The 25,371-nt window shown below is 38.5% G+C and overlaps 1 protein-coding gene across 2 annotated transcripts in view; it reads left to right on the top strand.

The window, feature by feature from the left end:
• Positions 1-25,371, top strand: part of srgap3 (SLIT-ROBO Rho GTPase activating protein 3) — a 72,705-nt gene that overhangs the window by 769 nt on the left and 46,565 nt on the right. For both annotated transcript variants that reach the window (XM_030134505.1, XM_030134504.1), the window contains exon 2: positions 18,026-18,221. In XM_030134505.1, the coding sequence (XP_029990365.1) occupies positions 18,026-18,221 (196 nt within the window). The remainder of the gene's footprint in view (positions 1-18,025; positions 18,222-25,371) is intronic.

The raw sequence follows: 25,371 nt of genomic DNA, 5'->3' as shown, positions 1-25,371 counted from the left end.
CACCCTCCCTGTTATTTTCATGTGTTTTTTTTCTCCCTATCTCCTGTGCAAATGTTTCCTTCTTTAATTCAGCCATAGGAGATTCTAGGCACTGAATTTTGATTTGTCACAATGTGGTTAGGATACTGGTTCTGCATGCTTTGTTGCTGGGTAAAATGATAGCTGTATTGGAATTAGTGGAGGATGGTGGACTGGCTGCATTATTGCACCTCATCCTTTTACATTTTGTGGCCTGCTTTTACCTTGCTGTGTCAGTGTGAATAAAGATACTGTATTTCACAAGCAGTGTATTTTACAACAGAGTGAAATTACATATGATAATTCATTCAATACACTTAATTTGACACATTAAACTCTTCCTCATTTAGAGGCTTTTAACAAAAGTCAGCTTTATATTACATGGTGCTCTTCTTTCAGCTCATTGTCAGTGAATATATCATTTTTCTAATATGTCATTTCTCACTCTTGCTGCACTTCACAACTCTTTATTGTTATAACATTATGTCATAACTGCTGATCATTGACTGGTGGGTTTCGGTATGATTTAGGTGCGAATTCAGGGATTTAACATTGCTCTATAAGGTTTATCTCAGTTCAGTTCAGCTGTCATTGTCATAGTAAACACTGACACTTATATTGAATTCTCTGATATCCCCCTGTGAATACTAATATGTGCTTGTATAGCGGTGAAGACAGGCGAATAGGGAAACCTGATTTAAATAGATATAGTTAATAACTGTGAAACAATATTTCATGATCACACAGACAGCTTTAAAGGGCAGCGCAAGAAATGCATGTCTCAAATAAACACTCATGACATAAGTGGCAGTTTGCTCTTCTGTGGATATAACAAACAGAATGTAGCAGCTGTATACAGATATTTCCTTAAGTGGAGCTGGTGTTCAGTTTTAAGCCCCTGAACTCATTCTGATTGCTCTGGGTTCACTAATGTTAAATCTCAGGGGCTTTACTTGATCATCCCATGAGTCACGTTTGAGTCTGTACCTTTAGATGTGAGCTGTGTGAGAGCTGTTGGATTTGTATGTAGCATTGATCCACAGACACACTCCCCTTTGTGTAGACGGTGTTAGCTGCAAGTCTGATAAGAGGCTGCTAATTCACAACCATTAGACCTTTGTTGTCCAGTTTTCTCCTGTGTCATGTGCCAGTCATTGAGAAAATTGCTCTAATGTCTAAAACATGCCTTATTTTTACCATATCAATGCCCAGCTTTTCCTGCAGCTTTCCACTTTACTCCAGGCCACTTTTCCTAAATTCAGGCATCAATTATTCAGCTTGGATCAGACTGTGTCGTGGGAGCAGAGCTCTTGTTTCATAGATCCAGACCCTGTCTTCTGCCTCTTTCCATTAGACAGGGCCCTTGAACCGTGTGAGGAGGAAGGATGTTAATTTATGGAGAATGCAGCTTGTTTCTCATTCACAGCTGGTGTGTTGTGTAGCCTACAGACACAGAGGGCTCTGCTGCTGACAGTCACCGCCTCACAACAATGGCAATGTTATGAGTTGAAGCAAGCAGTGAGGGAAGTGTAATGAAATTCATTGTGGACATAGCACCTGTCTTTTTTTGACTTATTGCTTTATGGTTAATGTGTTCATGGCAGGAGGGGTCAAAACTCCAGTGTGTCATTGATTGGGTCATAACTGGATGTCAGGGTTGCTTTATTATGTATGGGGGTTAATAGGCAGCAGAAAGAATTACTTTGTAATGGCATTAATTTACCAACACAGAAGAAGCACAGTTTGCAGCTGCGCTTTGGTTTAATATCAGGTTGCAGGTAAGAAACCATACACAACATGACAACCCATTCAGTTTGTTAAATTTAATATCCTTTGTTGCAGTGTAATAAACTATATCACTAAAATCCTAACCCCCTGCCATTAATGAATTCTTGACGACCCTCGAGGCTGGCTGGCAAAGCCCAGGTCTCTGAAGAACCCTGGGAGATGGTGTTCACTTTATTCAAGCTGTTCAGCTGGCAGATCCAGTATTAGCATGTCAATAGAGAGGGAACACAGAGGGTCTGACTGAGGAGCCTGGACTCTGTTTTGGAGCAGACCGCTGTGTGGTTTCTGGACCGTAGCTCTGCCTCCTCTCGCCGCAGCTTGTGAAGTGTTGTTCTCGGCCTTAACGATTAGCAGCTGTTTACGTGAGGTCCTGGGCCTAGAATATGGCTCCAGTAGAAACTCCAAGTCCTCTATCAGTAGGGCATTGGTGAAGCAAACCAGAACTTTATGCAATTTGCAAAACTGATTCAAAAGTGCAGCACTCATCTGTCAACTCCCTGGAGTTGAAGTGTTGATAATAGAAAATGTGTAAGAAAAGTTGGAAAGAAGCAGTTATATCCAGTATGGCTCATTTTTATTAATTTCCCCCCATGTTTACATCTTTTTGCTGATCCAGCCAGTCCTGTGCTGTATGTTGACAGCAGGTTTGCTTCCCTGAATCTGACTCTGCAATGATTCACTGATTCACTGTGCTTGGAGTGCACTCTCTTTTTCTGGCATCTTTGACCATGAGTAAAAGTGTTTTTTCAGCAGCATTTTTAAGGTAAAAGTCAGTTTTTTTTTTTTTTTTTTTTTTAACATTGATTTGATATATTACATAATTTTTTTCTTTTCGTTTAAGATGTTTAGTTGTAATTGCCCTTTAAGTTAATCTTGTGACCTATGATTTTAGTCATTTCCTTGCTGAAACTGTTGTGTTACAGAGACAAGTCCACACCAGCCATTACCCACACTGACACCAGCACACCCACACAACAAAACAAGCCCCCTCTCAGGCTGACATGTTGGAGAGGAAGAATAGTTTTCATGTTGTGATAATTATATAAGACGGGTGTTTCTTTCATTTGCCTTTCCTGTTGGCTGCAAACAACTGCTCTGATCAAGAAAATTAATACCAGCAACTGCCAATGGAAATTTTCAGTGGCCTCCAGATGTACAAAGTGTCCACTGTGCCATTTTGTCACACACATTTGAGGTGATACTGAAAGGGGCATGTGGTTTTTACACCTCTCGGTTCAGGTTTCTTGTTGTTCATCGCTTGCATCCCCAGTGGAACCACAAAACACTTAACTCATAAAGTTCTACACAGGTTGTATGTGGCAGGCTTTGGCCTGAGATGTTTTGTAATCTTTGAGGAAGCTCAGAGTAGGACTGAACAATATGCACAAAGAAATCATACATTTAATCTTCTTAGAAAAAATTAAACACAGGTTGATGAGATTTTTTTCTGGTGTCTGATAACAAAACTTTCCCTTATGTTTGGAGAATAAGATTTATCTGATCAGGACTTCTCTGTAGCATCACAATGTGTCATTTCTAAGACACATTTTACCTTAACCCATAAAGGCCCAACGCTACTTTTGTGTCAGTTCCCAAATGAATTTTCTCTATATCTAACCTTTCTTATGGGATTTATCACCATTTATTATAATATTATCTTCTGTACTTTGCATTTTGTCAGTATAAATCAGGTATTTTCCTATATTTAATTTACTGATCATGAAGATGTTCATAAAAGGTCAGATTAAAGTTGGGGGCATTGTATCAAAAACAGAGAAAACTGCAGAAAAAGTGACTTTTTCAGGAAAATCTATCATTAACTGAACATAAAACAAGCATTTCCATCCACTGTCATGGATCCAACTCCATGGGTTTCACTGGTTAATCAATCTTGTCGAAGATGTCGGCGTTTCCACGTTCACTACAGAGCCTTTGAATGTAAAAATAGATCATATCTGATGACCATGAAAAGATGACAAACTACATTTTGCACCAATAATTTACATGTATTGAAAGGATTAGTGAATCAACAGGTATTAAACAGTTTAGATCAGTAGATGGTTTTGGTTGGTGATGGATGTTTGGGTCTTTATGAGTTAAATAATAAAAAAAAAGACTACTTCTGTTTTTTTATATATATATATTTCACTTGGTCATATTGTAATTTGATATTTTGATGAACTGTTCAGCCACATTTGAAAACCATATATCTATAGTCTTATAACATGTCATACACTTTACAGCTTCCTGGAACACTTGTATCTCAGGTTATAGACTAACAGAGGTCTCATCTCAAAAAAACCTCCTGTGGTTTGACCTAATTGTTTATAAGAAAATACAACTACAGTACATGGTAGATAGGGTCTTACAGTGACCTTAAAATATTTCGAGGGTTTGGTCAAATGCTGATGCTAATGATATGAGACACTAGGTATGTCTATGTTTGTCTTGGCTTCGGGCTACAGACAGACACTCTGCTTAAGTGAGATAAATACTGAAAATGTTCTATACTGTTCATAAGCCGCTAATAATCACCACTAGATACAGCCTGTGACCCAGAACCAGACATTCATATCTACATAGGCACATTCATGGGCATGCTGACTTGATGTTAACTAAAATGACTTTAGGTTACATGTATTTTTGTAGAATGCTTTGTTATGCAGTCTGATCACCCACCTGTTAGTATTGTGCTGGGCAGCTTAAAGCCGACATGTTGGGAGTTGAAATGGTCTAACTGACTCACTAGCTGAGGATCCTGCGGCTGCCAGCTTGTTTGGCAAACCTGCTGCTGACTGAGAGAACATTTGCAAAGAAAAATAACCCAGAAGCTATTAAGTCAGAATAATCTTTAGTGGGACAGCTTGTTTATTCTGTGGTCCAATAAAATTTGGGCTTTATTTTGGGTTGGTGTGTGTGGTGTAGCAGTGACCATTCAGACAAATAGTCAGTTCAACTTGCTCTGTTGCTGTCTCTTTAAGATTTCATAATATCTCAAGGAAGTAAAGTCCTTACGCTTTTTGTACTTTGGAACAAATAATGCTGACAAGAAAGTAGGACTTTGACACTGTGTTTATTCACCATGATAGTGACAACATTTTGCATTTTCTTTTCTATGCTCTGACACCTCAAGAGTTTTAGAGCATGACATTTTATTAAAATATGAACTCGCCAAGTGCATATATATGGCACATCTGTTTTCAACCCATTAAAAACAATACATTCATCTCACTCTCAGTTGTCATCAGGTCTTGTGTCACCATCAAGGCGGATCCTGTAAGAGTTTTTTGCGGTGTAGGTCTTGTAACATTGCTGTTTCTCGTATCTATCTATCTATCTATCTATCTATCTATCTATCTATCTATCTATCTATCTATCTATCTATCTATCTATCTATCTATCTATCTATCTATCTATCTATCTATCTATCTGTCTGTCTGTCTGTCTGTCTGTCTGTCTGTCTGTCTGTCTGTCTGTCTGTCTGTCTGTCTGTCTGTCTGTCTGTCTGTCTGTCTGTCTGTTTATATATATTATAGTCTAATTACTGCAGCTGCCATTTGATAAATTGAGAGTTTGTTCTGTGTGTCTGGAAAGATAATCAGGCTTTCATTAAGTGGGTGATCTGCTCCAGTAACAGTCTCACAATAGTTGTTTTTTTGGTTTGTCTGCTGGCATTGATGAAGATGATAAAGGCCCATTCAAGCATAAAAACAGTTCAATTTCCTTAGTTATTCAGTGCCAGTCAGTCCATGATTTCACTTCTAATTGTCTGTCAATATCGTCTGAATAATGCACTGCTGTACACGTGAGGTTTGAAACTTATTTACAAGGTTTTGAAACATTAATTTTACTCTAAAACATGATTGTGCTTTGAGACACCAGTCATACTCACAATCAGAGTCAGTTTATTGTTATTTCCATATAAAAAAAGTAAAAATTTAACACGTGATAGGCTATATTGTGGTCCACGGTCACAGATACCAAAGCAACACATACACAGACTACAACTAAAATGAAAGTAATAAAGTGCTCAACCTTTCATGTAGTAAAAATATTTAAAATGCCTGTAAATAAATAAATAAATTAATTAATAAATACAACATAAGATGATAAAAGGCAACATAAGGTGGTAAAAAACAACAACATAAGGTACTTATGAAAGCTCCTCCTTGTTATTGTATAGAAACAAGCAAATAAAACCCATAATTCTTCTTTGAATGGATGTTGGACTGAGTGATATCAATGTAATTTGTGGTGTAAGTGGATCACTGCATTCTGCTGGAAAATTATTAATGTGGGGTGTTTGGATGGATGCTACATTCATAACCTTGAGAGAATACTGAACCACTTTCATCAGTTTGTTTGTTTTTTTACAATATGAAATAAATAACTAGTGGACAAAATAATTACAGTTTCCATGTTGTGAGGGTGTATACTCTTCAGGTTTGATGATTTGATGTTATGTAACTAGTGTTTGTGTGGTTTGTGGATTTGAAGGTGTAAAAGTGAAAGACCAGAAGTTGAATCACCTACATTCTTTAACATTTTAAAATCATTATCACAAATGTAAAGAGAAAATGGAGAAATATTGAGTAACTTTTAGCAAGTTGAGAAACACATAGCGTGACAGGAAATAATTTAGTTGTCATTATTACACAACCTTAACAGTATCCCTGGTGAGATGCTGCTCTATTTGATTATAAAAGCCAGAATTAAAATGACTTCATGTTAAGAGACCATGAACAAAAACTGACAAAACAGGCCAGCTGTGCAAAAATAACCATTCTTCAAAAAAAAAAAAAAAAAAAAAGTCCAAAGTGATTAGCTAAGTTCTACTTGGGACCTTCTAGATTAAGTATGTGATGTCCCACTGAAACACATGTCCCACAGTCAACTTCAGATAATTAAAGAGTGTACCTATTTCCAGCTCCGCAGTGACAGTAGAAATAGAAGCGTATGTGGAACAGGATAGTTTAGCTGGTTAGTTATTAGCAGCACAAAACTGTAGGATTCTTCCATTTTTTTGTAATGATTTGTTTACTGTAGTGTATTTCTGATGTCTCAGGAATGTGGACTAAAATAACTTATACCAGGAACATGTTGAATTACGTGGCTGCAATAGATGTGATTCGGGAAAATATTTCATCAAAGGGTCGTGGCTCTTCACTGCCGTCATTCTTCTGTTTTTAATTGAACCCTAACATCTCTTTCAGCGTGTTCTCATTTAGACAGACTATTGTTGCTACTATCACAAGAGCAAAATATTGTAAAATTCACTGAATAATTAATAACCTTGATGTTTTATGCCCCTGGTTAATGGCTAATACAGATTCATTTCAATGTAGTGGCTGATACGGTCATTTCTAAGGGTAATGAATGTAAAATTGGTACGGCTGTTTTGATCAGGTGCTGCTGCTGCTGCTTCACAGTCGTTTCCTTATTAGCCTCATTTACACATTGATAACATGTCTGTATGCGTGGAACGTTCACGTGCCTTTTCACTCACGTCTGCCACCCATCCACATCCTTCAGACTCCACCTCTTCTCCAATAAGCTGCTCCCTGGGGACTGGTGCACGCCCGTGTTGCCATGGAGACACCTCTCAGCCTGGTCCTACAGAGCTGGATCTTGGATACAGCAGTGATGGACAGCTTAGAGGGTGTGTTTCCGCTTGTGGCTTATGCCTGGGCTTTCCTATAGCATCAGAGGCATAAAATGTCCTGACGGCGATAGAGAGAAAATCAATGTGAGACAAATGAGAAAGTCTCACATGATTTTTTTCTTATCACAGTGTGAAGACGAAAAGGCAAATGTTAGTGTTTAATGTATTGTGATGGGTGTTGTCCCTGAGAGCAGAGCAGTTAAAGGTTTATTACTGTTCAGAAAGCTTAAATGAGACAGTGGTGCATTTTAAATACCAGCAATAGGTATCCTAAAGGATTTCTTGTCAAACAATTTGTTAAATGTACAGAATATTGCTGTCTTTACGTGGATTTCCATGAATATATTTAATACGCATGTTGAAAATGTGGAAATAGCAAGAGTTTACAGAAGTTTTTTCACTCACTTGAGGGTTTTTTTTTTTTTTTGCATTTTCTCACAAAGGAATACATGTGCATAGATGAACTGGAAACATCCTTTTTGAAGTAATTCTGACTTGAAGAACATTTAAAGGGGTGATATTTTGCTTTTTTTTAAATGGAATTATGCATTTTAAAACATTTCCCTGTGGTCTACATAAACTGTAAATGCTATGCTTGGGTCTGAATTCTTCATTAATTCAACTCCACAGGTCCATCTTCAATGCTATTTCTGAGTAATGACACGAGAAAGGTCGTTTTTAGCATTTTTACCCTTTAAATGCACATGAACCACTTAACACCCCACCCACTCCAGGTTGTTGGCTGTGCTGTTCTGTCCCATGCAGCCATGTGTGTTTATTAATACAACCAAAAACTGAATATTTTAGGTAATCGGCTCAAAGTTTGGACATATTTTCAGTATGGACTGCAACCGCTGCTGCTGACAAGTATTTATGGGGTACTCTGAGAAATGTTCGTCGGAAGTCTTGACCTTATATGTGCAAATGTCGTTATGTAACTAGTTGTAGATGTAACAAATTAAGAAGGAATTAAAACGGGTTGTAGAAATCCACTCAATTTTTTCCAGAAGGAACATAAAGATAGTTTTGCAGCTCCTGAAGGGTTCAAATTCAAAGATTTTGAACTATTAGGGTCCCCAAATTTACAAATAAATGTACCAAAGACTGATAAAAGTGGGTTTACCAAAATGTGACACCTTTAACTAATATGATGGATCAACTGCCTGTTTAGTTATTTGCTGCATCTTCCCAGATATTCTGGTAAAACTAGCACTGAACTGGGAGACTGAAAAATTGTTGTCTCATCCATGAAAAAAAGACACTGCAGACATTTTAGACAGAAGACAGCTACAGAATGCTCTTCAGACAGCGCAGACAGCGCAGACAGCGCACCCTACAGGTTTGGAGCACTTCCGTTGTAGTGTGTAGTTATGCAGCGTATTTCCTTTGCAGATGTTTTCTTGGTTTGAATCGTTTTGTGCTTTGCATCGTTTCTCTATTTGCAGAGCATTTGATGATTATGCATGTGTTCTTGTGTCTTGCAGCGCATTTTTTCATTTGCATCACGTTCCTCTTTTTGTACCTCATTTAGACTTGTGTTTGAGTTTGTGAATTTGCATCGTTCCTGTACTTGCAGCTGTTTTCTCTAACTGAGGTGCATTGGGCCGTTGCAATGTGTTTGGCCCTTGTCGGCCACCGTACAATACCCTGCGGCAAGGGCTGAGGGTAAAAATACTGGGATATAAATTTTGTTTAAAGCCGTTCAGTATTAATCCAAACACTGCATTTTAACCAGAAAATACTTAATTAGCATTAGAAAAGAGGCCTAATTTGGAATATCCAACTGAAATCCGCTGTTTACATGACTTGCATGAAATAGTGGAATAATCTTGTACCTGTAAACATAGCGACTGAGGGAAGTCAAATATAAAAAAGCGCAAAACCAGATTATTTTTACAGACTTGATTGATTTTAAGTTTGACAAAAAAGCCTGTGGAAAATCCAGCAGAGCAGCAGATAATTAGGATGGAGGATTAAGAGTGAAGGACGATGCACAGACTGACAGCTGACATGTGGCTGCTGGATGCACCATCAGTTCACCTCTGCCCAGTCATTGATTGGTCTCAGGTTCTGTTGTCTTATCTTTAACTACATGTGCTGCAGCGCTCTGGCCTAATGAGGGAACAGGCACGATAGATCCAGCACTGAAGGAAGTGACATCAGGAGCATGCACTCTTGATTCCAAAATTGCATTAATCATTAGGGGATTAAAAACAGAACAGAGAAGTGGGGGATTAGTTCAACGACTGGAACTTGTTTCATGAGACTCAGTGCGAAGGACAGAGAGAGTTGAATTCAGGTCTGGATGAGGGTTGCATTTGTCTGCTTTTTATGTGAATTTGGCTCTGCAGTGTAGAGAGCAGATACTGCAGAGCTGAGATGGGGATTAGGTTAGTGAATTTGGCTCGGAGTTGCTTTTGTCTGGTGTGTGTGTGTGTGTGTCTCCACAGTGTGTGTGTGTCTTACTGCCTGGTGATGTGAATGCCCAAGGACACTATTCTCAAAGTGTTTAATACCTACTGAGGCTGGTTATGATTTATAATTTATCCCTACTACACATACTCATGTAGACTGTATTCAATACTGTAAAAAGGCACAAAGCTGAATCTGTGGAGAGAAACACTTAATTGTAAACAGGGCTGTAATTATCTGCAGTCAAACATAGACATAGAGTTTTAGATCTATTATCCTGCAGTGAAATGAGCCCTGCCACTTGCAGCCTTGTTACTTCAGAATGCTGTATAGAAAATCCCTCTCTTTCACTGCAGCTCATCAGTTTCATTTTGACTTGATCAGTAAGATCCTGCACTGTTGGTATTGGTTTAGGCAATCTGGGCAAAAAGATCATGTGATAATCTCTTGGGGTCGACTCACCATCCACAACTTGAATCACAATTTTCTCACAGTTTTTTCTCTCAAATTAGTTGAGTTACAAGGAAGTTTTCTGTGGTTTCTGTGTGATGGCAACATTATTACAGTATTTATAATATCTGGATGAAATGAGCACCATTTTCCTGTACATGCTGCTGCAGTGTTTCCACTAATTACCTAAACTGTGGCCTAATTTGTCCTGCTGGAGTGTTATAATGAGTCAAAAATGTTTTCTCACTGGCATAACTCTTCAGCATCTGTGTAAATCAGACTCTCTGCATGTTGGAGTTCAGAATCCAGACCTGCAGCTGACAGACTTACGGTAATTCTTTGTCTTTATTTATTCAGCGGCAGGAAAGCAACATGTTACACAACCTCTACAAGTTGCTGCAGACTAAAACCAAACACTTCGGTGCGGACAGACGCTATAAATGGACTGAAATAAACTCACTAACCTAGCGACTTGTGTTAGTGACATTAGTACTTCACACCCAAGGGTTAGTGCAATGCTTAGATGTAACACTCTGTAAAATACTGTAATTACACTAGTAAACAGGCCATTTAAAACAAATGCTAACTTTAAGTCATTAGACATTTATGTTTTCATTGACAAATGTATGACTCTTCAATGTTAGTGTGACTGCTGGTGTACTGATTTAAGTTGAGGAGGCACAAGTTTTGCTTTTATGTCATGATTATGTGTCTGATCTTGTTCTCAGCTCATAAATGTGTCATGCTACAAATACATTACAAGCTATTACTATTTTCACACACTCACTAATATTCCACGATTTTTCCAGATATAACGGTATTCTGAATTTGTCAAGGGTCATGTAAACAGCATATTTTGATTGGATATTCTACATTAGGCAACATATTTCAATTGAGACATGTGGGATATGCTGGTATTATTCAGGCTTTAGGAGCCATGAACAGTGCATTCACAATATACATCTCATTTAGGGTTTTTACCACAGTATGTGATGCACGCCATGGTGGCTGTTTACAGTCTGGTCTGTGTGATGTACACAAACCAACGTTGGTTAACAAGGCTAGGGTAGAGTTGCATGCTCAAAAAAAAAAAAAAGGGAGAAACACACCTACTTTTAAATAGTATGTAAGACAATACAAAAAATACAGAATTAAAGTTTTTTTTTACTACAACTACAGTAGTGTAAGTATCACAAAGCCTAACTTTAAAGGTTAAAGGAGTGAAAGATGGAAGCTGTATTGTATGTATGTTTTTTTTAATTGGAGTTTTTTTTTTAATTGGAGTATGCGTGGTTATATGTAGATAGGAATGGGGTATTAGTGGGGCATTCATCTTCATTTTAAATAGCATGATATTCTCTTTTTTGAAATAATAATCATAATAATTTCCTAAGGACTGAAGAAATGACAGTGAGTTCAGTGTGATTTGAGTTTAGTTTTTTAACTGTTTGAATAGTTGTTGATAGTGTAATGTGATCAGCTGAAGCTGAAAGCTGTGTCGTCTATGGATGTGACGTTCACTGTTTCAGTTTTGATTTATGCAAATTACATTCAGCTCGAATAATGAGGATTTAATTGCTAAAAACATTGATTTTTCTAAAGTTTGTCCCGTTTTTTTTCCTGTGTGAATCCACATAACTCTTTCCTCCAAGTTCACAGAGATGCATGAGTGGGTTGGTGCATGTAAGAGTGTGCACTAAGCACTTTGTTCTAATCAGATTTTGGATAGCATCACAAATCACTCAGCTGTTGTCACTCTTAATAAACTAAGTAGGAAGATCCGGAAGTAGGTGCACTTACTGAGTCCATAAAGTCCATAAAGCAGTGAATTTTCATTGACAGGAACATAAATGTGAATGGGTTTGATACATTTTTATCAGTGAAAACTTCAATTCATACTGTTCTCCTTGATGTGTATGATGAAGACACCTCTCATGTCTACATGGGCAATGCTTACAAAGTGACTGGATAGTGTTATCACCATCAAATAGTTTAGTTTTGTCTCATTTCTACTCAGCCCAAACTTCCATTATTTTTTCTGTTCCAGCAGCAGTGCTAGACAGTCAAAGTTCAGGGATCTCCAACATCCTGGTATTGTTTTCAGTCGTTTTCCTGTTCTGAGAGGAGACAAGTGTCCACTGAGCTTTCAGATCCTGTCCCCAAAAGGTGTAGGACCAGTTCTATGTGGAGCAGGTGTCCAGTGGATGAGGTGAAGGCCTGATAATGATGATGTATGGACCTGAGGTCAGGAATGTTAATGTCTATATTATGAGTATATTGTCTCCTCTATAATGTCATAACAAAGCTGTAGTTGATGTATAGCAGCAGCAGTAATGAAACTGTCTATGCAGAACATTAAAGGACAATCGCTGTCAGATCATCAGACTAACTTGTGATTTATAAACTAATATGCACTCTGTCATGACTTTGAAATAAATAGTTCATGAGGTCTTACAATGAAATTGTGTATTAATGTATCCACAGACACATATACACAGATGTTTCTCTATTAACATTCAGTAGTTCAACTTAATGAATTGTTTTGAATAAAGTGCTTTTTAATTTATATGGATTAAATCCCAGTTCTCTACAGTTCAAAAGAAAAAGGCTTTTGATTGTGGTCTGAGAAAATAATATTACCCGTCATTAGATTAGTGTTCCAGAAAACCACTGATTAGGACGTTTATAGGATTAATGTTGCTTTTCACATTCATTTTGCTTTGTGAAACATCATTTGAAGGTTGAGGGAAAAACACACTGGACTTAATTATAGTCAGTATATCAAACAGTTAGAGTTTATTAATGAGAAACAACCAAGTCAAACTCACAAAGGAAAACAATATTTGCATCAGACTGGAAGGTTATCATAGACATCTACAGGCAGTGCTGAGGCTTTAAAGGTAAACACCGAACAATATTGCTGTGGTTTATTCTCTTTGTACCCTAGTTAATACAGTCAGGTCCATATATTTTACAACTGTGTCACATAGACACTGTCCAAATATATATATGGTTATAATTCAAAAATGATTGGTGCAATATTTTCGCTTGAATTAAAATCGACATTTCAATCACAGCTTGATTACTTCATTTCAGATCCACTGTGTACAGAGGCAACATCACTAAATTTGAATCATTGTACAAATACTTACGGCCTTGACAGTATATGGCACTGTGATAAAACATGTTATTCACTACAATTTATCAGAACACTAGATTGTTTGGGAAAAAAAAAAACTTTTTTCAAAAACACTGTCTCTGCTATTAGCCGTTAGCTTTCTGTGCACCTCTATCACAAACTGCAGTTATTTAACTTCACATAAACGGCCCAATAACAAGATGTAATGTGATCAAACAAACAACATCCAGTCCCTTTAGATAATCTGAACCTGATCAGGTCGGACCTGTCATTTTAACTATGATCAAATTTAATGTAGTATTATTGTAATAATCTGAGCATGTCATGGTGGCATGAAATGTGAGTGGCGACTTTGACAGATTTCGCAATAATTATGTTTTTCCTTCAGTAACTCCTACTGCTGAACAAACTGACAGCAGAGATGAACCAACCCCCTGATGTCAGCAGCTAGCTGGTTTGAAGATGGCTTTGCCTGCTGGTGACAAATTGAAAAATAGTGAAATACAACTTAATTTTCTTATAAATGCAAGTGAATAACAAGTTTTGCTGCAATGGCGTATCTCACCTAAAGTACAAAGAAAATAAACTACAGTAATAGTATTCATTGTTTCAAGTCCTCTTCAAATGTATACTATGTACATAACATACATTTATTCCAATTGTTTTGAGTGTTACTATGTGATTGTACGACTCCACAGGAGCTTGACTACTTCAGCTGCTGTATTATTCTGCCTTTCCTCTTCCAGAGGTTTTGTCTGAGGATAACCCATGAGCAGGCAGCTCATCTCTAAACAGAAACAAACAGGTGGAAATGCACTGTAGGCCAGATGTAGATTATAGCTGCAGCGAGATTAAAGGTTTAACTTGAATTAGAAAAGTTGGGTTTTTGGTTGGCTGAACCAAACAATCCCACCTGCTCTGGGACTTTCTATCACACATTCACTCATCCAGTAAGATGATAATAACTACAAACAGTGTTTGAAATGTTAATGTCCTTCTCCAATCAAAGGTCAGCAGCCTCTAATGAGCCCATGCTTCAGTACCTTGAATGATTTGCTCTCCAGCAGTGGACAATACTAATAATTAAAAGGCTAACATAAGATGCCACATAATCCTTTTCTTTTTGTTCCATAAATCAGCAATGTTTATTAATTTTTCCTAACAGTAGATGTGTAATTTTAGTTTTAAAAATGTAGAACCAAAAAATACTTTGCTGTTATGTTGTGGCACATTTGTTTGTTTTGAAACCAAGGAAAACTAGAGCAGCTTAGAAAAAATGGGGCATCCATGCTTAGAATGTTTACACAGAAATGCTTTTATATTAGGAAGGTGGGGAGATAAGAGGGGGTGGATGTGACTTATAGGCATTCATATGTTATATGTATCGTACAGTAATATTCAGGATGAACCAACATGAATGTTTTTAACTGGTTAAAGGCACTTCATTTATTGGTGGTTTTAACCAGTAGTTGTTCCTGATAGCAGTAAATGCTGTTTGTGTTTCAGACCACACACTGAGGGTTTAGTTTCTCTATTATCACTATAAACACTAGTGTTTTCTCTCTCCTCACAGTAAATCCATTCAGACACCAGTTATGAATCTTGCACTATTGTTATGGACTTCGTAAGAATAGCGGTAGAAAAGTGGGCAGAACTTGGTAGCATTAAAAATAGACAGTTATCTTCACTTTGACTGTAGTCATACATTCACAGCATTGTTCCTCCCCACAGACTGAAATGAACCACAGAGGGGTCCCTCACTTTGAGCAAACCACAACGAATGAAGCCACTCAAAGAGCTGGGAATACTTAGAGAATAATTCTCCAATTGCTCATGGTTTCTTAGTGGGAAGGGCACACTTCTGGTGTGTGTGACCTATTTTTCCAAATGCATCTGTCAAATGCAGAGCTGCAGCTGGTGGTTCAGAGTTCTCTTTTTGTTAAAGCATGCTTTTAAAAGTCCTCCTTGTCACTCATGCACATCGGCATCATATTTTCCTGGGGCTTTTCTCTTGATTTGCACACTTTGGCACTGTTTCTGATGCTAATTTTGTAAAAACAAACAAAAAAAACATTGCAAACACAGAGCATAGTTACATGTCTGGCAAGGCAAAACATTCCTGACAGAACTGAAGCAGTAAAGCGGTGTCTCTCCTTCAGCTCTGGTTCAGGGCTCTCCCTAAAAGGAGCTTTAAGCCATCAGAGCTGGGAGGGAGAGGGAGGCCCCTGGATAAAGGCTGGGGTTGGGACAATGGTTAACCACAGAGTGAAGCATTCTGCTTGAGGCTGAGGCCAGGCGGCACGACATCACAGGGAAGGACGACGCTCCCCTGCAAAACATGCTTCATTTCGAATGGCACGCTTCCCCAGCAGTCAGAGCCTACATATGTCCATTAGGAGGGCTTGGCTGACCAAATTACACCCTCAGCAGCATGGAAACCCAGGCTATGTCAATGCTGTGGTTTCATTCAGTCAGCAGTTCATCTGCTAAAAATCATGTAAAATCCTCACATAGTTCACTGTTTTGAGTTATTGACCTAGGTGATGACCAACAATTAGGAAGTTCATTTTTCTGTTCTACACAAATGCACACTAATGCTCTTTTCAGGTTTCACAATGTGTGCCTTCTGCTGCACTTCCTCACAGGCCTTGTAAATGAAGAATAACACACAAAAGATGAAAGGGAAGCTGCTAGCAGGTCAATGAAATCTATATTTGGTGTGTTTTTTGTGTGTTTCCATGTGAGAAGAATTTAAACATTTTAATTTGTCTTTTTATGGTTTTGAAGAAATCTTAAAGACCATAATAAAGCCTAGGGAACCAGGGAATGACATTTCATTCTTGTGGTTCAATCAGGAAATGCAAGAAAGTATTGTTTACATGTGACAGTACAGATTTAAGGATTCTCATTATTCCGGGAGGTTTCCTTCCTCTTGAGCAGTGATACCTGTCATCCTGTTTCCAGTGGGCTGTGTTTTTGTTCTGCACAATAGGCCTTTCTCTGTTCCTGAGTTGAGGCTTCACTGCTGCTGATGACAGCACTACAAAGGGGAATCAGGTTTCTCTCATGGGTTCCCACTGGCATGAAGGATCTGTAGCCTGCCTGGCAGCATCAGGTTCCTCTGAAGGAGAAATGTTATTCCTCTATTTGGGCTAGGCAGAGAAGTGCATTAGCCTTTTATTAAATCAGTTTGATCTGTTCAATGTAGACGCTATGGAGAGGTCATACACACAGGTCAGCTGACCGGCCTGGCATGGAGCCTCACCGGTTACTCTAATTGCAAGTCCAAAGCTGGTGTAGTCTATTGAAACTGCATCTTAGAGAACTATATTTAATGAGATGAGTAATTCATCAGTTTGGGAGATTAATCAGTGCTGGTAGGACATTTTACAACTATCAGTATCCGCAGAACTCAGCTCGAATATTAGTGGCTAAAATCTGACTTTTCAACTGGAATTACTTACTGATTTTGAGGGAAAAAACAGGTAATTTGATGTTCAGTTCCAGATTTTATTGAGTTTCATGTTTTTCAAGTTTATTTAGGTGTGTTTTACTTTGACTTGGACAGATTAGTATCTCAGATTAACCCTTTAAGTGCCAAAGTTACAGTATTGTGACAAGCAACATAACTGAATGATGAAAAAAAAACCTCTTCCCTAAAGGAATAATATCTAGTTTTTAATGAAGTTGAAGGTTCAACAGGGCTTATTCTTTTCATTTTATTGATTATTTTGGTTTGATCAATAGGCTATCAGATTTTTTCTTCCCTTCCTCAAATATATAACCATAATGACTGTTTGTGTAGCTCTTCTGTGTCTTGTTTTTTTATTAACTGAACCTCTGTTAAGAGTTTTCTTAACAGAATGTATTTTGACACTCTAAGCTGGACTATAATTATGATTATATAAGTCCTACAAACACTGCACATAAATAATTGTTCAGAAGGAAACAAAGAGCTATACAGTATTTCTGTAGTATTTGGTGAATGTTGATAGCCATGGATTTTACACTACCCATGTCAGAGACAACAGTCTTCTAAGTGTTTCTGGAGATTTTTTTTCTTTTATTTGCTGAGTAATCACTTAGAAAAGGCTTTTGTTAGTACCTCCAAAACAAAATCTTTCAGCTGAAGAAACAGGTGTCCAGTGAAAGTCACAGTATGACTTGTTATAGGTAATGTGACCTTACTTTTTAGCTGTGATGATGGCACTAGCATTGGATAAAACCAAGGTCTTCACCTCACTTCGTTTCTGTAATGTTTCATGGGCAATAACACAGTTGGTTTAAATGTGGTGCTTCTGTTATAAGTGCTCTCCATTGTCTGTAAATGTAGAAATCATGCTGTGTCTTGACATCAGTCTGTAAAAGTCAGGTCCCTGAGAAGCCACCTATAAACTGTGAATTACTCATCACTGTGCTAATGGGATAATGCAGCGCTTTATGTAAGCTCATTATGTCAGATTGTGTTTGACCAGGACATGTTGTATGTACACTGTTGTGACAGCAGTGTAAACAGTTGACTCATGACAACTTTTGTTTGTTGTTTTGATGGACAGAGATCCGTAACCAGCTGGTGGAGCAGTTCAAATGCCTGGAGCAACAGTCTGAGTCTCGTATCCAGCTGCTTCAGGACCTGCAGGAGTTCTTCCGCCGTAAAGCAGAGATTGAACTTGAATATTCCCGCAGTTTAGAAAAACTGGCTGAGAGGTTCTCCTCCAAGATCCGCAGCTCCAGAGAACACCAACAGTTCAAGTGAGTTCCTTTTCCTGCAGCATGAAAATGTGCACATTAATGGTGTAACAACACAAAGATCTGCATGCATACAGAAGTGAAACTGGCATGCACGTCATTTATGGATCTGAGTACTTTTGTGGTATTATTTAATTTGTTTGTAATTGTATGCCTTGTGTATATTAGTAAAGTCCCTTTGCTTTTCACTGGGATCCCAAATCACAGTTCTCTGTATTTGAAGTGTCTAAACACTTCACTATTTATATCCTGAGTGAGAAACCTGCAACTACTCACTAACTTTTTAATTCAGTGCAGATCTACAGTATACAACAATACATTATGTTTACATACCCTTGGGGAATATATATTTCTACTGTCAAGATCTTTATGATGTCTTCAAAGGTCAACTAACTGTGTCGTAATGACGTGAACATAGTTCATTGTGAAATTGCAGACTGTGCAGGAATTGACACAAAGCACTCTTTTTGGTGTAATTTAGCACAGAACAATATAGAGGAAAAATCTAAATAAATCTAGATACAGAAATATATTATGTATATAAATATAAGCACAGATGGTCTCCACATTTATTACAAATTATCAGAGGTTCACAGGTAATAGCAGTGAGTAGGGCTTTAGCTGACACTGTAAACATTATTAATTAATACAGTAATAGTATCTTTATCTATCTATCTATCTATCTATCTATCTATCTATCTATCTATCTATCTATCTATCTATCTGTCTGTCTGTCTGTCTGTCTGTCTGTCTGTCTGTCTGTCTGTCTGTCTGTCTGTCTGTCTGTCTGTCTGTCTGTCTGTCTGTCTTATCTCATGGGAAAGCCAAGAAGCCACAGGAAACTAATATGGCTTAAAGAAAACCAATAAGACGACCAGTGACTGTCACCAAACCAAAATGAGCTCACCTGTAGTTTTGACCCAGTTAGATTTTGTCCTCCTAAAATACTGCAATGTGTTCTGGTGAGGAAAAGAGGGATCATCTGTGCAGAAACAACCACTAACACATTAGTACTTGACTCATGCAGGGCATGAAATTAAGCTCTGCCGTTTCCAAAATTGATGCACCTCAGGCAAGCAGGCGAGTTTAGTTCAGCCTGGAAACAGGAGCACCAGCCCAGAATGTATGTACATGTACTGTATGTGGAAGGGGTGTGTGTTTGTGTGTGTGTGTGTGTGTGTGTGTGTGTAGTGGATGTGAATTTGGCTTGATAATTGGCTCCAGCTGTTAGAGGATGAATGCTTCACTCTGGCGTCAGAGTCTTGGCTGATAGTAGACAGAAATGTTTTGCTGCTGTGACATAGTGGCTTAACCTTTGGGCTGCACAGCTGATCTTATCCACATAGCAACACACAGGTGGAAAAAAGCGTAATCCACAGACACATGTTCTAGTAATATCACACTTTACGAAGATCTTAGAGGACAAGTGTCTCTGAGTAAATGTATGGCTTTAGACGCGGCCACACACACAATCATGCATGCAGTTTGTCCGGTGTAATCATATCTATATTGAAAACAGCAGCTGGGGCACACAAATGAGAAAAAACTTTATTACTTCAGAGAGACTATTGAAAAGGAAAGCTAAAGAGCCAAAATGAAACAGATAAAGAGGAACTGTAAGTGGTGGCTGTTACCTTTGACACTGGCAATGTCATATTTAAACATTCTGAAAGTGTGTTACACACCAAACACATATATGAATATTACAGAAGGAAAGCCACGAACTGCATTTGTGCATTTTAAAGCAGCGTATGAATTTCATCACTAGTTTTTCTTCAGATTTGTAAAACCTGAGCGATAGCCTAATTATCACTAATCCATTAGTCTTTCCGTGCTTACGTATCTAAATCACTTCCCTCACGGTTAACAACTTCAAAGATGACTCCATTACAATCAGTCCGTTTGTTTACATACCAAACTGATACGTCTCTTGGGCCTTTTCAGAAATTTTGTCACAAAGTGCATTGTGGTAATGGGAATTCCACGCAGCCGCAGCAGCAACAAACATGGAGACAAGCAATGAAACTGTGTCCGACTGTGTCAGAAGAAATGTAAGGAATAACTGTAAGTCGATTGTCATCTTGTAATACAGGGTGTGTGATCGTGAAAATCAATACTTAGACATCAGTTTCATGGAATTTTTGGAATATGTCATTGTGTAAGCTTATCATATGCTACTTTAAGGGATATAAATGGTATTTTAAAGTGCACCAATATACCACCCAAAGTGTAGTTTACAAGCTTTTTGGTGAAACCACAAAAAAGCTCCCAACATGATTGCACCTTGTGCCCTGTACTGAGCAGTGAGGCAACCACAAATCCTGGTAATCAGCTCCGACACACCCTTTACTGTGCCTTTCCTCCCACTTTAGTGTAGTTAAGCGCATGGCGAGCCACCAAAACACCAAATGGGCCGAGACAAGAAAAACATTTATGTTTGTCTAATAAAAGGACTTAATGGCATAAAGCCCAACAAAAACAAGAAAACACAGAAAACAGAAAAAAAAAAAAAATCAGGCTTTTTATCCTTGTAGACCAATTTTTCTGCACAATAATTTGCGTATAGATTTGTCTGCTTTAGTGATGACTTTTTGTATCTTCTTCCACCATCCTTTGGCATGTTTGTTGCTGTTTTTCATTGCAGTCTGGCTTGAGCTGAATCAGCCATAGGTTGCAGAAGCTAATTAGTTTATACTTCTACATTTTTAAGAGAGATCAAAACAGTCAACCAGAGACATCCTGACCAGGACAGACTTCCATATGTGCTGGATCACAGCCTACAGTTTTTTGGCTGAACTCTCCCAGTGCAGATTCATTAGCAAGCTGACTGCCACTGTGATTTACAACTACTGCAGCTACAGCTACACCACAGCAGCCCAACCAAGGATCATTTTGCTCTTTCACTCTACCTCATTTGCCACAGTGAAAAGAAACACTGAAGAGTTCTTTAACGGTTCTGTACTGCACTTACATGGCTAGATAGTGCACCACTTCCTTTCTCTGACTGGTTCACAGGTCCAGTGAGACAGCCACTAACTTGATTTTAATTATGGAGCAGACATTTCAGGGAGTGTCATCAATGAGATTTATAACATACCCCATCAAATTAGAGTAGATTGGTATTGTCTGTCTGTCATACGGACATATTCAGATGTAACATGGCACCATTAGAAGGCAGCTCATGCAGTATTGATACAGAGAATAACCTGTCTGGGAGAGATAAGAGGGCACTAGAATGGTATCCACATTGGTCTTTGTGTATGTGTGTTAATCCCTTTGTGTGTGTAAGTGATTGGTTTAGAAGGAGCTGGGGAAGGAATGGAGAGTAGATGGTATTATTAGAGTGCAAGATCTATTAGATGTGAGCTTTCTTTAGCTCTGAAGTCGTTTTCCCTCATTTTAACGGGAAGTTTCTGTTTATTTCATGGTCAGCAGGACACAGCTTTGAAAATGCATCAATGGATGTTCCAGTGTGATTTATTTTTAAGTACATCTCCCTGCACTACACTATGTGGGATGCAGTCTGTGTCTGTGCAGAACAATTTTGCCTTTGAAAAAGTGTGACGTACACCTTCAGCTATGATATTACAGCGTATGAAGAAGGATGTCTGCTCCTGCAGGATAATAACAGATGCCTCTTGAGCTTTGTGGCCTTTGTACTCTGACAACAAACTACAACCGGAGCTTTAGTCTTATTTAGTGTAACTGTGTTGTTTAACCATTGCTGCTTTGTGGTTGAGCCAGGGTCAAAGGGTCAAAGGCTAAACCACATCACTAAGCTGGGTTTATTTGAGCCCTGCAGGCAGTATGCCCTTTCAGAGTATGCCCAGCTGGGGGATGTCAGTCTGCACATCAGTAGATTAGCTGGTTTGCGGTTTGTTTTTCAGATCTTGTCAGACTCTTGTCTCTTTTTCAGTTATGCTGCCCTGCTTTGTGCTCCGCAGCTGTGCATTATCAAATGTTGGCAGTGTGTCTCATCGCAAAAAAGAAAAAATGCTAAATGATGTGCAAATCAGTGATGTGGCAGATTGAAGCCCTGCTTGAAAACGGGGGCAAGGCGAATTTGAATGGCAAAGCAAGCGGCATGTGCCCACGTGCCCCCTGCCTTTTGAAACTGTTTGGCTTCTTCCCCTTTTTCTTGGCTGTTTCATTGATAAGCAGCAGGCAGGCAGTGTATAGGGGATTAAAGGCCTTCACAGAGCCGAGTCCTGGTTTGATAAATACACACTTCCTTCTGGAAATCCTGGCTCAGACACATCATAGACTCTGGGTGATTAGATGGTGACATTCAGTGCAGCCATGACTAAAGTGTGAACGCCTTTATACAAGGCTCAGTTGTTCAGGGGATGGACATTACAGAGACAGCAAGCCATCCGTTTATGCTCAAATAAAAGATTATTCCAATGTTCTCCAACCATGTCTGTCTTTGCACTTGTGTTCACTTCCTCTGTGTCTCATCATCTTCAGGGCCTTTAATGCTTTCAGTGATTACACTTTACTGAATCACAAAAACACACTGAGAAAGAGCAGAAACTGTAAAAACCATAGAGAGTGTCCGGCAGTGCTTTGCAGAATGAAACAGACGTAATAGGATGCCAGAAAGCTGCACCGGTCTCTCCTCCTCCTCTTCCTCCTTTCTCCTCCAGAGACTCTCAAAGCTCATCGTTTTCTTTCTGCATGTTAATGATATCCTGTGTATAAATACCTAGGGCATGGAGCCATCCAAAACCAACGCTTCTGAAGACCTCTAGATTAATTGACCTGCATGCTCTCAAATGATACTCAACCCTTTTACAGGAAATCAGAGAGAGTAGACATGGAAGAATGAGGGCTGGATTCCGAATTCAGCCCTTCATGGCACAAGGACCCTTATATAAGAGGCACTGCCTTAGTTCCACAAAGAAAGGCAAAGCTTCATTTGTTACACAGATAAAATACTCAGAAGAGATGCAGCTGGACCACAGGCCTATTTACTGACCTTCTGCTCCTAATTCCTGTGAAGTGAGGACGGCAGATGGAGGGGAAAGAAAAGAGGAAAGAGTTTTTGTCCTTGTCTCTGCCTTTTTATGATTGCTTTCACCTTTTTTTTTTTTTTTATTATAGGAATAGTTCAGCAGTTTGGGAAATACCAAAAAGGAGTTAGATAAGAAGAACTATACTACAGTCTGCAAATGGAAAAAAAAAAAAATACAGAAAGCCAAAGCTGTAAATTGTATCACAGCAACGGTGAGAGACAAGTTATATCTGATCCCGTTTGAATTATGCATCATTTATGCATATGAGGTTTGTCTGTTTACAAATAAAGAAAATGCAGTTTGTAGTAAAAGTGTGAAATTATATAAATACTAGAGCACAGACCTCCACCAAGGCAGATCAGTCCATCCCCCCATCACCACCAAAATTTAATCATTTGTTCCTTGTGCCAGTATCAACGTTTCCTGAAAATTTTATCAAAATTTGTCCATAACTTTTTGAGTTATCTTGCTAACAGACAAACAAATAAACAGACAAAAACATAACCTCCGCTGTTCCTTGGTGGAGGTAATAAAACCTATACACCCTGATGTTGCAGAGGTGATGTAGTGATTTTTATGTCTGAATACTTTTTGCTTCGCTCTCAAACATTAAGGTTAAATATTCAGAGGCAGGAGCCATTATGGTGGTGATGATGTGTATCACATGAAATGAGAGATGCAGTCCTTTGAACTGTTAAACACAAGACTATCTTCTTCACCACTTCTTTACTACTTCTTTACTATCTTTGCCACAAACCACAACTTTCATGGCTCATAAAATTATCTTTAAAATTGAGTATATGTGTGTAAATGGTGGTATAAACAGGACTGAAAAATTACTTGTCTTTTCTCCGTTGACCACTGTTCATTTTTTGGGTTTGGTTAGATCCCCTGGGGCACAGTGGGTGGGTGGGACTTTGGCTTTCTATAGAGGTAGTAGGTGACCTGCTTAACTTAGTGTATGACAGAACCATCTGGTGTTTGCATCTGTCTGTATGAAATATCTTTTTATAAGTCTGTCTAAATTGTACTTAGTAATGCACTGTTACTCATGTATTAATCCTGTGCACAGTTGTGGTTCACTTGTTGTTTTATGTGGCTCAATGTCTTGGTGAGGTTCAGTGATTAGCTTGTGCCACACTGTTGTCTCATTTCTGCTAATGTAATGCCTAGTGCTATTTTGGGGTTGATGCCAGTGCTGGTTTGGAGTCTCCACTGTAGAGCCACAATATAATGTAACTGCTGTTATGCTGGTTCTGGAAGAGACTACATTGGCATCCAAACACAAGTGGTCCAAGACATTTGTTTTTGGTTTTGTAAATGACACTCACAAATTTGTAGTTTTGTTGTTCAGAATAATCCTACCAGCTCTTGGTTCTACACCAGTAAAATTGTAATGCTGCTCTGGAACAAATTTCTCTGGTTGAAAGCCAGTTGTTTGACTGTCAAAACTGCTTCAAGATTATGTACTGGGTCTGAACTGCCAAGGTGTCAAAAGGAGTAAGTGAAGTTGGCAGGCAACACGCTGAAAGTTAGTGAATCACAATATATCAGATGATTTCTTTAGAAATATATCGATACAAAACTACTCTTACCCCTCTTTATGCATTATATATTATTTATGTATTTCTATTTATCTATTTGCTTCAACTATCAAACACAGATCTTGATGTAAAAATATGAAACTAGCAGTAGATTAGGTTGTAAAATTACAAATTATGTATGAATGATATTGTTTTGTACAAAGTAATTATTCTAACTAATTTACTGGCAGCTGTAATATGTTGACCACAGATGTATAAGCTGCTCTTCATCTTCTTTGAATAGTGTGAATAGTGTTTGGGGACAAAACTGCGGGGGACAAAAGAGGGAAGAAAATTAGAGCCTAGTTGTGCACAGGGATGTGATAAAGCATCTCTGGCCTCTTTTAGGGATTAGCAGAGAGGACAGGTGTTTGCTCCTTAAATCACTTAACCACAAACAGCAATTATACACCAGGAGCTGCATCTCCTGGAGGCAGATAGGTCAGTCAAGCAGAACTAGTACAGAATGAGGGATGATGAGACAGTAGAAATAGGTCATCCCAGAGGAGTGAAGGAGAATATGGTCTACATTAGATCTGCTATTGTTAGAAAAGC

Source organism: Sphaeramia orbicularis, chromosome 5 (assembly GCF_902148855.1).
Source record: "Sphaeramia orbicularis chromosome 5, fSphaOr1.1, whole genome shotgun sequence".
Lineage (NCBI taxonomy): Eukaryota > Metazoa > Chordata > Actinopteri > Kurtiformes > Apogonidae > Sphaeramia > Sphaeramia orbicularis.
The sequence above is the reverse complement of the archived record's forward strand: the minus strand, read 5'-3'. Positions and strand labels throughout refer to the sequence as shown.